Source organism: Sebastes fasciatus, chromosome 21 (assembly GCF_043250625.1).
Source record: "Sebastes fasciatus isolate fSebFas1 chromosome 21, fSebFas1.pri, whole genome shotgun sequence".
Taxonomy (NCBI): Eukaryota; Metazoa; Chordata; class Actinopteri; order Perciformes; family Sebastidae; genus Sebastes; species Sebastes fasciatus.
Window position 1 is genome coordinate 20,525,802 of NC_133815.1, and position 16,371 is coordinate 20,542,172.

General features: G+C 40.1%; 1 protein-coding gene across 6 annotated transcripts in view; it reads left to right on the forward strand.

Annotated features, from left to right (window-relative positions):
- Positions 1–6,929: 6,929 nt before the first annotated feature.
- Positions 6,930–16,371, forward strand: part of hecw1a (HECT, C2 and WW domain containing E3 ubiquitin protein ligase 1a) — a 100,818-nt gene continuing 91,376 nt past the window's right edge. For 3 of the 6 annotated variants that reach the window (XR_012592128.1, XM_074621611.1, XM_074621614.1), the window contains exons 1-2: positions 6,963–7,099; positions 14,051–14,107. Coding sequence is in view for 5 of the 6 variants with exons in the window: in XM_074621611.1 (XP_074477712.1) it covers positions 14,082–14,107 (26 nt within the window). In the remaining variant the exon portion in view is untranslated. Of the gene's footprint in view, positions 7,100–14,050; positions 14,109–16,371 lie in introns of all 6 variants that reach the window. The other 3 variants (XM_074621613.1, XM_074621615.1, XM_074621612.1) reach the window with 3 other exon arrangements.

The following is a 16,371-nucleotide window of genomic DNA, read 5'->3' on the forward strand; positions in this document are numbered from 1 at the left end:
AACATTGCAAGGCATATAAATTACAGAGCAAATAAGTAGTCTTCTATTTTTTATCCATTTTTAATATGGATTTCCATATTGGAAAATAACCAACATAACACTAATAGTTAAAAGACTTAAGGCAGCAATGACAACAAAATTAGAAACACACTAAACACATGAAATAATAAAACACAAACAATATTAACATATACACAGAGAAAAAACAAACAAACAAAAACGTTATTTTAACCCAAACCACAATATCTTTCTAAAGCTAACTAGGTAGTTTTGTCACGGAACTTCGTTACTTGTGTTATGTCACTTCCTGTGTTATTTAAACCCAAACCGCAATCTTTTCCGGAAACCTAACTAAGTAGTTTGTTGCGTCAGCCTAACCAAGTTGATTTTGAAAAATTGTATTGTATTTTGAAAAGACTGGAGCAGGAATTGACACGCGTTGTTTAAAATCCTGCTGGTCGTCATGAAAAAAAAGGGAATTCGTGTCTATGTACACGTATCAAATAGATTAAATTCCGTGACTATTTCACGAACTGCCGTAAGACTGTGTTGGAGGACTTGTAGAAAGATCATTGTCACAAGCATGACAACCGGCCTCGTGTCAGTGTGATAGCTGTAATACCAGCTGCTATTGCGATGATAAGCATGTGTATATGATTATAGAGTATACGGAAAATATGTATGACTGTCCTGTGTTTCTTATGATGTATTTATGGAGTCATGGATAAAATTATAATAATCATCACAAATTTGCCTGCACAAATCAAAAAGCATAAATTATTCATAAATATTAGTTTGGGGTTTTTTTTTTCCTGCATGAAATAAGTCATTTCACAGCAATTTAAGAGCACAAATTGCTCATGTTTTTGGACACCTACTGGGCTTTGTAGTTTTTTTAATTGAGTGCTTGCTGAACAACAAATTGCCTCTTGCTGCCCGGCTCATAAATGAATGATAATGTAATATTTAGGACACTAATTAAAGAGTCAGCAACCTGGATCCCAGAATATCTGTATGAATGCTGGCCAAGGGCTCGAGCTTCAGCACCTGTTTTTTGATGCTGAAGTGGGACGTTGAGAGGAGTTCACTCGTCTTTATCTCCATCAAAAAAATCAAACTGAGTCAAGCTGTAGCAGTTGTAGTTGTGACTGTGTGGTTACTGGACATCACGACAAAAAAGAAATCCTGACTTCCCCTCCGCCCTCCTCCTCCTCCTCCTCCTCCTCCTCCTCCTCCCTCTCATGTCTCAGTCAGTGGAAAGATGAATAGGCAGCTGTTCCTCCTTGTACTCCAATGAATCAACGGTAATGGAGAGGAGCTGACAGAGGGGCTGGGAAAATAAAACCAAGAACTGGAAGGAGGAGGAGGAGGAGGAGGAGGAGGTGACAGTGTAGCCCGAGGAAGAGAAGGATGAGAGAAGACAGTGAGTGAGTGAGTGAGTGAAGAGGACTGAGGAGGAATGAAAGGGAATAGGAGATAATGTGAGGGGGAGGGATGACGGGGAGACGAGGAGATATCAGGGGACTTTAACGCAGCCAGCAAAGGCACATGTAAATGTTGGTTACTCATTTACATTCATATTGTAAATTTCTCTCTCTCTCTCTCTCTCTCTCCCACTCTCGCCTCCCCTCGTTCTCCCTTCTCCTCCTCCTACACACCAACACAGGCAGAATGTAAACAGAGTCCTTGCACAGTGATTGTGAGGCTGCATAACAAAGTTCATCTTGTAACGCTGCCTTCGCTGAAGCACTCCGGTTACATGAAAAGCTCAAGGAGCATTCGTATGGACTGATGAATCTATGGTTTGGATATTCAGTGATGTCATACAGAGGCATTGACAGCCTCTGTCCAGCAGATGCCACCAGAGGACCGGTCCACTCTTTGCGACCTCTGCAGTTAATGACTACAGGGATAAATATGCCAGCACCAGCGTATTTGCCCCGTTTTTCATTATTTAAAAGATTTCTGAGAAACATTTCCAGAAGAATTAAATGTTCACACAAAGGCTGTGATGTGTAAATAATAAAATAATAATTTAACTAATAATAATAATGGTCCAAAATGATGTCAAATTGCACAGTTTTATATCAAAAACCTTCAAATTTTCTTGGGGGAGGACTCCCAAACCCAATATCTCCTAGTATCTTTTATTATTCACTGTATAAATTCAGAATGTGTTTCTTTAACCTGTTGTATAATATGTAGGAGCATCCTGACTAACTATTAACACTAAACACACCACCTTAACCCTATATTCCCAGTTAGAATATTATTGGAGTGTTATAGGCCTACTATAGAAGATGCATATCCCAAGTATAATCTTGCAATCTTACTTCCTGACCCAGTGCACACAGCCACAGTGTGACGTTCAAGTGTGGCCGGGCAGATGGAAAAGTGTGAGAAAGAGAGGTACAGGGGTGAAAAGTGTATTTCTTCCTTTCTTTATTGATTTATTCATTTGTTACCTCAATGAAGAAAATTAGGTATTTATTTATTTAGAGGGTGACCAGCGCCCTCCAGAATGTGGCGCCCTTGGTGACTGCCTATATATGGCCTATTCCTTAAAGGTCCCATATTGTAAAAAGTGAGATTTATTTTCAGGTCTTTTACATTACAAAGCAGGTTTAAGTGCTATATAAATACTGTTAAACTATCAAAACGCTCAACATAAAGAGTGAGAAATACACACAGCCCGTATTCAGAAATTGTGCGTTTGAAACAAGCCGTTAGGATTTCTGTCCATTTGTGATGTCACAAATATACAATATTTAGACCATTACACGGTTTTAAACATAAACATTCTAAATGTGTCCCAGTTTATTTCCTGTTATGTAAATGACATCAGCTGACAGGAAGTAAACATGGACCCAAACTGTTGCCTAGCAACGCAATTCCTTTGTGATTCCGTTGAAATGCACTAAAACGGAGCGTTTCAGACAGAGCATGAATACAGGTATATTCAGGCAGACAGTTTGAGAAAAATAATGTGTTTTTTGAACATTACAGCATGTAAACATGTTCTAGTAGAAACACAAAATACAAATATAAACCTGAAATGAGCACAATATGGGACCTTTAAGCCGGCCCTGTTTGCAACATAACCAGTAACAATTGTCTGTCAGGTACAGTAAATTTAGTGCTAGACATGTAAGTGGAAGTACACAGTAAGTCGGCTACAGTTGGGCCTTTTGTAAGTTATTTCAGGGTACAATGAGTTAGAATAGTTACATGATTTTTCATATCTATCTAAACATCATATAAAAATCTACAGCTTTTAGTCGGGGCCCAGGCAGTTTCCTACCTTTCCTTGCTGGTAAAGTCTGCTCCTGCCCATGCCCAGGCCAAGCATTGAACCTGTTCTGAAGAGGCATGTTTTGTACTCGTAAATTCGTGAGCCTGGCTGATAGCTCAGGGCTTTTGCCCTTTTCTATCCATAGGCAATCATTGGAGGGAGGAGAGAGGAGATGGAGTAGGAGCCCAGCTGGTGATGAGGCAGCATGGCCCATGCCCGGCCAGTTGAGGAGGATTTATATATATATATATATATATATATATATTATATATATATATATATTTTTTTTTTTTTTTTTTTTTTTTTTTTTTTCTTCATAACAAAATAACATAAAATGAAATATGGACAAAACAAAATGGAGAGAAAAATTAATTTTAAAAAATTAAATACAATTATAATAATAATAATAAATATAAATAAATATAAATAGAAAATAAATCGATCAAAAAATAAATAAAGAAATAAAGAAAACTTTAAAAAAGCCAACATAACTGGGGAAGATCAATATCATCTGATGTTGTGATGTTTTGAACAGGCGCTGCACTAGTAGGGTATAAAGTGTGTAACTGCTCTTGAGCTGCACAATTCATCGACATGTTTGATTCAGAACAGTTTTCGTCATTGCGTTTCCAGCTACAAGCTGAAGTGAATGGTATATTGTCCAGCAGGAAGCATCTCATCCTCAGCTCTGCCTCCTCACATCAGCTGCAGCTCTCTGAAGGAAGACGGTGCACGAGAGGACAGACAGTGATGGGGCGCGTGCCAGAGCGCGCGCGTGTCTAGGCTGCATGCGGGTTGGTAGGTGGATCGAGGCAGTGCACGCGAGGAGAGGAAGCGCGTTGTCTGATTGGCTGCGAGGCATTTGGTACCCAGCTCCATCCGACACATTCATCTCGAGTGCGACCGGAAATGGAACCTTCAAAATAAAATAGCATTTTTAAGTTGCAATTGCCTAAAACCGATAATAAAACAGATTATTTATTTTTTTTATTTTTTATTTTTTATTTATGTTCACATTTTTTATTGGCACAAAAAGTAAGAAGGTTTGCCGTTCACTTGGAGTTCAGGCACAGCAGCCCCTTCATTTCATTGGACAGCATGTGAACAAGCATGTCAGGAGCCAATCAGCTACTTGGAGTGGTTAAGTGGTATAGTGGCTCGTTAGCCTTTGAAGTCTGGTGTGCTAGTTCACTGCAGTGAGTTCAATGCATATGTTTGGGATGAAGGTTGTCTTGCTGGCTGTAAAAGAGATTATGTGCGTCAATTAAGATGTAAGTATGCTTTATTTTGTGCCTTCATTGTAAATGTGGGATTAATACGTGTTCTATTGTGTGTAATTTGATATAAATTGTGTGAGTCTTACAATTCCACACTTTACCATAGATGCTATTAGCAGTTGCTAATTCCATTTGTATGTTGTGTTAGGTTATAGTTCATTATACTGCTATATCTGTTATGTTCTGGTTAAACAAAACGTGGACCCAAAAGCAGCACACACAAGTCAGGTTTTAAAGATGAAACAATAAAGATTTTTTTATTAATAATAATTTCAAAATGGTGGACAGGGCAAGTTTCTCCAAGTCTGTTGTGGATGGAATGAAGACTGGAAGTCTTAAAGGGGAGCGAGGAGCATGTGGTTCCAGTGTTCCTCCAGATGGTAATCCCAATCCACTGTGATCCAAGAGGAAGCAATGAGGTTGGAGAGTGAGCAGGTAGGAGCAGCAGGAAGCGGAGGCAGCTGGCAGGTAGGTGTACCACACACTGTGGCGACGAAAACGATCTGGCGATGAGTGGCAGGAAGACCAGGGTTGATATACTGCAGAGTGTGTCTTGATTAGTTGATTGTTGTCAGCTGCTCCAGCAACCACCGCCCAGGAGAGGGAGGAGGAGATGGCCACACCTCCTTCTCAACAGACAGACCAGACTAACAGGGTAAAACACACAGGAAACAAAAGGACAGGGAAACAGAGGGAAACTACTAGACTGCCCAGGACATAACATGACAATGTCTGTTCATTGCTGTTCTTCTAGAAACCACATACTGTACACTCATTCAAGTGTAAACCTGCACAGCCTTCTAGTAAAAGAACAAGAAACCTTTGAAGCATCTTCTCATGTATACGATACATCACAGCGATTATAAACTCCACAACCAGAGACATTTATTAAGAGGTGCAAACCTATCGAACAACAATGAAGCAGAACAACTATAAAGAAATCAATGTTTTACAAGTTTTAAACAGTTTTATCCTAAACCCGTGTTTCCTAACCCCCCCCCCTGTTCCTCTTTGTAGTGATGGAGATAATTAATGTGGTACACACGGAAAGTTCGTCAGTGTTCACATGGAATTACATTAAATATATTCCCAGAGAAGGGAAAACAAAAATATAATAATAATTGCCTAAACCGATAATAAAACAGATTTTCAGATGTTGCACGCGTATTTATCACATGCTTGTACCTACCTACCTTCCTTCTTTCCTACCTACCTACCTTCCTTCTTTCCTCCCTACTTAGCTTATTTCCTCCCTACCTACCTACCTTCCTTCCTTCTTTCCTACCGCCCTACCTTCCTGCTTTCCTCCCTACCTACCTACCTTCCTTCTTTCCTACCTACCTACCTTTCTCCCTACCTACCTTCCTACCTAGCCTCTTTCCTTCCTACCTACCTACCTTCCTTCTTTCCTACCTTCCTTCTTTCCTACCTACCTACCTTCCTACCTAGCCTCTTTCCTACCTTCCTACCTAGCCTCTTTCCTCCCTACCTACCTACCTTCCTTCTTTCCTCCCTACCTTCCTACCTAGCTTCTTTCCTCCCTAACTACCTACCTGCCTTCTTTCCTACCTACCTACCTTCCTTCTTTCCTACCTACCTACCTTTCTCCCTACCTACCTTCCTACCTAGCCTCTTTCCTTCCTACCTACCTACCTTCCTTCTTTCCTACCTTCCTTCTTTCCTACCTACCTACCTTCCTACCTAGCCTCTTTCCTCCCTACCTACCTACCTTCCTTCTTTCCTCCCTACCTTCCTACCTAGCTTTTTTCCTCCCTAACTACCTACCTGCCTTCTTTCCTACCTACCTACCTACCTTCCTTCTTTCCTCCCTACCTACCTTCCTACCTAGCTTCTTTCCTCCCTCCCTCCCTCCCTTCCTTCTTTCCTACCTACCTACCTTCCTTCTTTCCTCCCTACCCAGCTTCTTTCCTCTCTACCTACCTACATTCCATCTTTCCTACCTACCTTCCTTTATTTCCTCCCTACCTTCCTACCTAGCTTCTTTCCTCCCTACCTACCTCCCTTCCTTCTTTCCTCCCTACCTACCTACCTTCCTTCTTTCCTACCTACCTACCTTCCTCTCTACCTACCTACCTTCCTCACTACCTTCCTTCCTTCCTTCCTCTCTACCTTCCTCCCTCCCTACCTTCCTTCCTTCCTTCCTAACTGTTCCCCTTTAAGAGAGGATATTATGCTGCTCGCAGTCGTCTTGTACAAAATGTGTTTTAATAAAAAAAATGTATCAAAAAACAAAAAAAAACTTCACATGTCACTGCTTTGTGCTGTCTTATTTTGTCAGTAACCGGAAGCTGTGTGTTGTATTGTCTCCAGCTTCCCACTGGTCCAGAGACAGAGGAGAGGATGTGACTACAGCCTCTCTAGCGTGCCTCCTCCTCGGCCCTTGTTTGTGTCTCCTCCTGCCTTTCACCGTCGACATGGAGCTCGCTGGGAATTAACAGGCGTGTACCTCTTCCAGTCCTCATCCTTTAGCTTTTGGAGAATGATCCACCGGCAGGTTATTTTACCCCAGGTAAGCTCGTCTCTATTGTTGCTATGTAACGAAGAGGTGATGCAGCCTCATCATGTCTCCAGCAGCGGCCCGTCGCTCTGTCACCGTCAGCCCGCCTGTGTGGCAATTCAATGGCAACAATTAGTTGTTGTGAGCGATTTAATGTGTGCCGAATCGAAGCAGGGATACTAATCTGTGAAAGTATCGAGTCATCTTCCGTGTGGCATTTTCCATATTTGCCAGTAAGCTACGTCACATTCAAATTAGTCATTTTCTGAATGGAGTTTGGCGCGCTGGAGATGTCAGGGCCATAGAGGCTGCTACAGCTTCATCTCTTGCTCTTGATTTGGGATGGAGCCTACTACGAGTCCTACTATGAGTCCTACTATGAGTCCTACTATACAGGAGAGGCTTCCCCCTCCCTCCCTCTTTGTGTGTGGGGGATTCCCATCCTCAAAATCCTCTTAAATACCGGAGCAACACACAGAAGGGTGCATTTCCCTTTTGTTTTCCTCTGTGTTTTGGTCTCATGCAAATCAAGAGCATGGAAGTGTAATATGAGAAAAACTGCTATAAAAGATAAACAAACAAAAAAAACATGTATTTTCCAAAGAGCAATATATCACTTTTTATAGATGATGATGGTTGTCAAGAAGGTGAGTAAATCATCATGTCCTTCAGTTGGTGACCACAATATCACAATATACAGAAAAATAAATGTGTTCCAGATAAGCAGCTTTTCCTTCCAAATGCCATCTGTCATCATCACACTTCTTGCTATTATTTTTTATACTTCTTTACTATTTTATTTGTTTCTTATTCTGTAGAGCTACAAAAAAATGGAGCATATCCAATTCTGCAAACAGAAAGGAGCATTTCCCTTTTGTTTTCCTGTGTTTTGGTCTCATGCAAATCAATCACAGATAATAATTCAATAACAAACGAGATAGAAGTGTAATATGAGAACAACTGCTATAAAATATTTTAAAACCCCCCCAGAAAAAACATATATTTTCCAAAGAGCAATATATCACTTTTTATAGATGATGATGGTTGACAAGGTGTCAAGAAGGTGAGTAAATCATCATGTCCTTCAGTTGGTGACCACAATATCACAAACCTACTGATATACAGAAAATTAAACGTGTTTCAGATAAACAGCTTTTCCTTCCAAATGCCATCTGTCATCATCACACTTCTTGCTATTATTTTTTTTGGGCTATTTTATTTGTTTCTTACTCTGTAGAGCTACACAAAAAATGGAGCATATCCAATTCTGCAAACAGAAAGGAGCTGGCTTTTAGGGGTTTTATATTCAACTCCCATTCCTAGATGCCAGTGATTTCCCACTAGCTATCTATTTTTAACACTCTCATGAATATGCATCTGTGTTTAGTGCCAGTTAAAGATGGTATTGTCTAGTTAGTATAAGCAGAGGAACTGTGGTTGAAGGGTATTTTGTTGGTGTTGTTTATGAAGCCGCTGGAGTAAATGAAGCTCTGCAGTGGTTGGCTCAGAGGTCTCAGAGGTGAACTCAGGTAGTCTATGAGGAATATTACACTTCCGACAGAGCTATTGAGCAAGTCGCTGTTTATCTCCCATTGTAAACCTGAACAGTGGTTGACCTTTGACATTGTTTCCAGATGTGGAATAGACAGTTTTGAGCACATGTAAATGTTTTTTTTTTCTAAATCATTATGTCCTGATCTTTGTGGATTAGATGTTTGTTCTGGTGCTGAGAAAATTAAAAGGAGCAGCGATTTGTCATTGACGAGAACTCCTTGAGTGACTCAGCCTCTTGTTCAGAGGATGCAGCTCTGTGGTATTTCTGGCCTTGATCAGACAGATGTAGACAACACTCCTTTTCTGTGTTAATCACGGAGTTTGAAGCATGACAAAACAACCTCTGACATCCGCCAAAACACAAATTCTGCAATAAAACCAGGCACTTTTGAAGGGAGATGAGATGCTTAGAGACTAGGGCTACAACAAGTGATTGTTTTTATTATCAATATCAAATATTTTGAATCGTGAGTAATCGCAAATTAATCACACTTTTTCTGAGATATCGCGTTCACGAGAATGGTCAAACGGATGGGTGGACAACCCCAAAAAAATAATGCCTCCGGCCACGGCTGTCGTCGGCGTGGAGGAATAATGACAATGTCATCAATCGCACATTCAAAATGTACCTTAAAGGGAGATTTGTCAAGTATTTAATACTCTTATCAACATGGGTGAGGGCAAATATGCTTGCTTTATGCAAATGTATGTATAAATTTATTATTGGAAATCAATTACCAACACAAAACAATGACAAATATTGTCCAGAAACCCTCACAGGTACTGCATTTAACATAACAAATATGCTCAAATCATAACATGGCAAACTGCAGTCCAACAGGCAACAACAGCTGTCAGTGTGTCAGTGTGCTGACTTGACTATGACTTGCCCCAAACTGTATGTGATTATCATAAAGTGGGCATGTCTGTAAAGGGGAGACTCGTGGGTACCCATAGAACCCATTTTAATTCACATATCTTAAGGTCAGAGGTCAAGGGACCCCTTTGAAAATGGCCATGAGGCAGAAATGCATATAGAAATGTAAAAAGAAATGTATAAAGAAAAAAAAACAGAAATAGATAAGTTTCAGGAAATAAATAAGGTGGGAAAATCGTGCAGAAATAAAACAAAAAAAATTCATGGATAAATACATAAATAAATACATACATTTAAAAGTAAATAAAAAATAAATGAACAAATAAAAAATAAATTAACAAATAAATAGATACAATTTTAAATGTATAAAAATAAATACATAAATAAATAAAAGGGAAAATTAAACAAGAGTAAATAAATAAGAAAATGTATACAAAGATAAATAAATAAAGAAGCAAATTAAAACTGAAATATCAATTTTTGTCACATTTGATCTATTAATTAATGTTTACATTTTTTTAATATTATTTTGTTATATTTAATGACATTATTTATCAATTAATTTTTTTATTTATTCATTTATTTTTCATTTAGGCAGCTTCTGTCCTACATAGGCAGGATTTTAAAAAAAAGCACAGCTTGATTATCTGCGTTACCGTTGACTTTGACTACTTTTCTCAGTCTAATATTTAGGTTTTTAAGTATTTTGTCGACAAAACAGCCATTTTAATTAGTCACCCTGGGCCCTGGAATTATAGTGGACATTTTTCACAATTTTTGACATTGTATTGACCAAACGATTGATAAAAATGATGATGAAAATAAGCGAGCATACAATGATGTTTATCATTTCACCAATTGAATACTGAAACAGAACAACAGAACCTGGTGTGTTCCTGGTAGGACATCACAACAAGAGGTCTGTTCCAGAAAGGGCACACATAAATACTTGGACAAGCTGCTGGCTGCTTTCATCACAGAGTACAGTGCTGTATATAGAGTTTGTATTGATTTACAGTACAGGATGTTGCACAGATATACAGTAGACACTGTGAAGCACAGAGGGGGAGTGGATGTGTGGTGAGTGATAAAGTATTAGTACGTTTTTTACGTTTGAATGCATGTTTAACTCAACTAGTCTTTGGAAAGCCAGACTTGTAGTTTTTCAAGAACAGCTGCAAAAAAATGTTTGAAAAATCGCAAGCTGCATCAATGCGTTAAAGAAATTAGTGGCGTTAAAGCAATCGTTCTATTATCACGTTAAAGTGGCAGTAGGCAGTATATTTGTTGGCATCATTGGGCAAAAATTCCATAATAACCTTTCAGCATATTGTAATTCAAGTGTTCTGAGAGAACTAGACTTCAGCACCTCCTCATGGCTCTGTTTTCAGGCTTTAAGAAATCTAGCCTGTGACGGTAGACTTTGACCAATCACAGGCCATTTCAGAGAGAGAGCGTTCCTATTGGCTGTGCTCCAGTCATGTGACTGGTGCTTGGCGTTCCTTCAAGAGGTCTCAACAATAGACATTAACGTAACATAATATTGAGTCATATTTGATCAGCGCTGCCTAGTTTGACTGTTTGGTCGGAGTTCGTGAGTGATTGACAGCCGGCTCTCATAGACGGAAGCTGGAAAGCAGTCCTCAGATCAGCTCTTACTGCTTGTTTTCCTCCTGTCTGTGAAATCTCTCAGATGCCGTTAGGAGCACAGGAGGACACAGAGGCACATGATTTTTTTCAGGTTACCTATTTCGTTTACTACTGTCACGATATAGCGACCGTCTTATAAAAATAACTTTTTTTTAATCATATTTGCTCCAATCTCGCCTACTTCAGCTTTAACTTTGACAGCGCCACTGGCAGTACAATATATCAGACGGAAGTAACTGCACTGTTTTTGTTTTTTTCCCAGTCCCTTTTTCATGAAACACACGAGCACATAAAGTGCATATCAGCTTTCACTTGAAGTGGAAAGGAGAGAGCAACCGCAGAGTCAAGGGTTCACGTGGACAGTGATTAGATCATCCCCGTCCTTAGGTGAACAATAAGCCGAAGGATTGATCAGGGAGATCATTACTGGATCATTTCCTACTGGATCATTTCATTTCCAGCAGAGACTTTCCAGTGTCTCCCATCCTGCCCTGCTCTGCACGCATGCAGAATTAATAATCACGTAGTCTTGAACGCAATTATACTGGTTAATTATGCAAGTAGGAAGGACAAGTGGGGATATTTCCCGGGAGATTACAATGCATGTGTGTTAATGTAGCCAGCCTGGGCACCATACTAATGTGGTACGTGACTAATGAGGACTGTAGGGATTTCAACATGATGTGAAACAGGAATTTTTTTAAAGTTTTTGTACGTGCCTGTGCTCTTACTGTACATATTTGCATATGTGTGTCACATTGTGCACACCGTTGTGTCTATACATTTGAGTTTCCCACCTCCTTTTGTTAGTTATAGCTACGACAGGACCACAGCTGGAGTCTGTCACAAGGCAGCTGCAGAGATATATTCATAATGAAAATACAGAAGGACTAAAAAGAAAGTACGGACACCGGGAGAAGGATCATGTGTGAATTTGATTGTTCGCTATTCAGCCAGCTGACTTTCAAATCTTAGATGTCAGATCGTCCTTGAATGCACCAACAACAGAGGAGTTTGTTCTTTGGAGACAGAAGTCAGGAAATATTCTTACATTCGAGAGCTGTGTTGTTTAATGAAATTTGACGGTGTTTTGTTGGGTGTTAACCTGATCAGTTCACTGGACCAAAAAGTAAACAAACAAACAAAAGAACGGTGAGCTGGCTGTTTGTTAGATGGAAGTAAGAAGAGGATACAGGTGTGGAAGTTGCGTCATGTGGCTTGATTGATTTATACTCCTGCATGTGCCTATGTGTTTTGTGCGGGCTGGTCCAGGTACCATACATACTGCGGCAGATTACGCGTAACATATCGTAGGGTAGCGCAAACCATTGCGGCTCGCAGGAGCTCTGCACAAGCTTTTCAGCGTGAAACTTGACCTCACTGTATCAAATGATCTATGGTGACCTCTAGGATAATCACAGCCTCATGAAACTTTACAACCACAAACTACAGACCTAAAGCATTCACAGCATGGATGGCTTTCCTAGCTAGATTGACAATAAGGGGGTTTCTGAACAGTTTACAGAACAGAAGTGCTCGCCATCCAGTCGCCAAAAAATGCAATTCTTGCAGAAATCTCCAAATGTCAAATGTTTTTGATACCAAATCACAGCATGGCTTTTTCTGCAGTGTTCTTCAAGGTCTTGGTGTGTTAATGTGGTATTTTGGACTGATTATTGATCATTTTAATCAATTCTTAAGTGGAAAACATTTTTTGAATTTAGCACCAAATCTGTGTAACAAATTGTATCAACACAAAAAATTGCTGCAACAACTTATGAGACATAAGTGAGCATGGGAATGGCGATCATATACTTCTATCATAATGTTTAAACCCTTATACATTTTCACAAGTTATTTTAATGAATTCATTCATTCATTTATGTTTATTTCTAATTTATGACTAGAACAACTTGACACACAGTGATGAACTGTATCTCAGATTAATCTTCAGGTTCCCAGCTTTCAGATGGTGTACACCACTTCTATGTGACGTCTACTGCTGACCTGCTATCTCCCCCTAAAGACCCCCTGCACCCCCCTAAAAAAAAGACAAAAACAGGTCTATTGTGGGTCTCAGAGGGTTAAAGAAAAAAGGACATAACACCATATTCCTGCTAATATTGTCTTCCTTTGCAGGCTTGTCTCTCCACTGCAGCAATGTGAACCATGTGACCATCCATAGACGCACATGAAAACTGAGATGTTGTTTTTGTTTCTGTATTGTTGAATGTTTTCAGTTGAACATCATTAGCCACTCCGATGTTGATGAGAGATGAGAGTGACGGCCGGCTTGACCGCACGTTACCACAATACGATAACGTTTCCTGTCCATGACAGAGTTAGCATGGAGCTTTAGCCGTGATGTCTAGCTCTGCTTTTCCTGTCAATGTGTGAAACCCAAAGTGTTTCCATACTTCACTGGATGTGTAGTGTTTACCACGCTGGATTTAACATGTGAGAGTGCAGGCCGTATCCATGCTGACCCTGCGCCGTTTTCTACTTTTTCGTTTCGATTCGGTAAGCGGCAACTTCCTTCTGGCTCTGTGTAGATTCAAATGGAGTATATATATCAATTCTGGCATTAAAAAAATCTATTTCAAAATCACGATGCATAGGTGAATGGATTTCTTTTCCCCACCCCTAATATCTATATTGTTCTCCATGTTTCTGTGTGGAGGTCACTGTGTCTTTGTCTTCCTCTTGTTTGTCCATCTGTGCTTCTTCTCAATTATTCATATTTTTATCTGACAAAGATAAAGTATGAAAGTCTGATGATGCTGGGGTGTTTTTTTTTTTACTCCCACCTGCTACATTCACAGCCTGTGCTTTGTGTTTCTGTGGTTTGTAACACGCCACCCTTCTCCTCCCACTTCCCTCAGGTTTTGGTCTGCTTTGGGTTGACTGGTCATTATGCTGATGCAGCTCTGTAGTATCAAGGTCAGTGCCCCCCCCCCACCCCCCCCCACCCGCCACCACCATCAACCACCATCAACCACCCACCTTCTCCATTTGCCTGTTTAACCACCAACCAGTTTGTCTGTAGGATTATGGAACTTTGAAGGCTGGTACCAATACTAATGTACTTTAATACATTTTGTTCTGACATGCAGTATCTCTAAATGTGATTGTGTTCTTGACAAAATATAAACTTACTGCATTGTATATTTATCATCGCATATATTTGCTAAATTAACGGAAAAGAAAAACTATTGGTACATCCCTCGGCTTAATCAATGCTGTCTTTTCACTAATAATAATAATATCACATGGGGACAAAAAGCAGGAACATGAAACTGTACTCTACTCTGCATGCAGATATAACCTTTCTCCATCACCAACTGCACACTGCACACAGCTCCTCAGCATTTAGAACAATGCGTCAAGGCTGGCTGAGCCGTGCCCCGAAGCTGCTTTCCAACTAGAGCATTCTCTGATCTGATGGAAAGCTCTCCCTCACATTTTGGACTTGCTGGTTAATGATGCTGCATCATGCAGTGATCACAGCATCCATGCTCAACACATACACACAACTCTTATGCTGCGTTCACACCGAGCGCGAAGGAAACTCCTTGTGCGGCGATTATGTGCAAAGTAGGGATGTTAATTTTGAAAACAATTCTTAACCGATAACCGACCCTTGTCAACCGATTATTAACCCTTAACCGACAAGATTTTTGCCTCGCATGCAGCGGTGTATCTGCTGCAGTGTACGAGCACAACATACAGTCCCCAGTTCAGCCGTCCGGGAGCGTTAACTTAGCAGCCACGGTGCTTTGTGTATTTTCTTTAACGCATTAACGCAATTTGAGATTTAGATTAGGTTGTAGCTGGCTCAGTTTTAAAGTTGGAATGAAGATACTAGTATCATATGAAACTAGAAAACCTAAGGAATCCATTGGTACCAACCATGTCACCACGCTCCAAAACTTACAGTAAATTTTAGCGAGGAAAAACTGGCATGGCCATTTTCAAAGGGGTCCCTTGACCTCTGACCTCAAGATATGTGAATGTAAATGGGTTCTATGGGTACCCACGAGTCTCCCCTTTACAGACATGCCCACTTTATGTTTATTTTAATTACATGCAGTTTGGGGCAAGTCATAGTCAAGTCAGCACACTGACAGCTGTTGTTGCCTGTTGGGCTGCAGTTTGCCATGTTATGATTTGAGCATATTTTTTATGCTAAATGCAGTACCTGTGAGGGTTTCTGGACAATATTTGTTATTGTTTTGTGTTGTTGTTTAATATATATATATATATATATATACACAAAAATATGACTCATGATATATTTCTCAGAGTGATGGTTGTTAACATTGCAACGTCTGTATTTGATGTTATTATTATGCTCTTCATACCTCAAAATGACCCTCGACGCATCAAATATCAACAGCCACTGTGACTGGAAATGATACTGCACTCTGATATTACATGTTTCCATCAAAAACCAAAGGACACAATGATCTCCTGTCATGTCAGCACAGGGAATCGGCACCCTTAAACATTTGAACACAAAGACTGTGAACGGCAATAGAACATCATTGACGTATTTTTAGTGCAGCGACGGAGGGCGTTAATATCAAAAAACATCAGCAGCAAATGTAAGAGATGAGAGGCAGACTTTCTAGGTCCAGCAACGGCACAGGGACATATCAACTCACAGTCATCATCTGCTTCATCGGCGCACATTTTTATTACCACGGTGTGAGTATTACAGCTATAAATGTGATGTGCTGGTCAAAAGACCAGCGGTGGTACATGTGAAATTGGTGGTAACAACACTGAAGCAAATTACACGTAATAAGCTACGTGGATTGTCGCAGTTACCGGCGTGTCAGCTACTGATATCATGAACTACGTGACACATCTTTCTCCCTCAAATTTCAGTTCACCACTGCAATCCATCAGCCTCCAGGCCTACTGATATTTACTTCTAGCTGCTGACACAAATCTGAGAGCAAGGAAATGGGCTGCCTTCTTAATATCTCTTAGAAATGGCTTATTTAAAGGGCCAGTGTGCAGCATCTAGAGGATCTATCGGCAGAAATTGAATTTAATATTAATATCTATGTTTTCTTCAGTGTATAATCACCTGAAACTAAGAATCGTTGTGTTTTTGTTACTTTAGAATGAGCCGTTTATATCTACATAGGGAGAGGCACAGAGCTGGCCGCTATGTTTCTACAGTAGCCCAGAACGG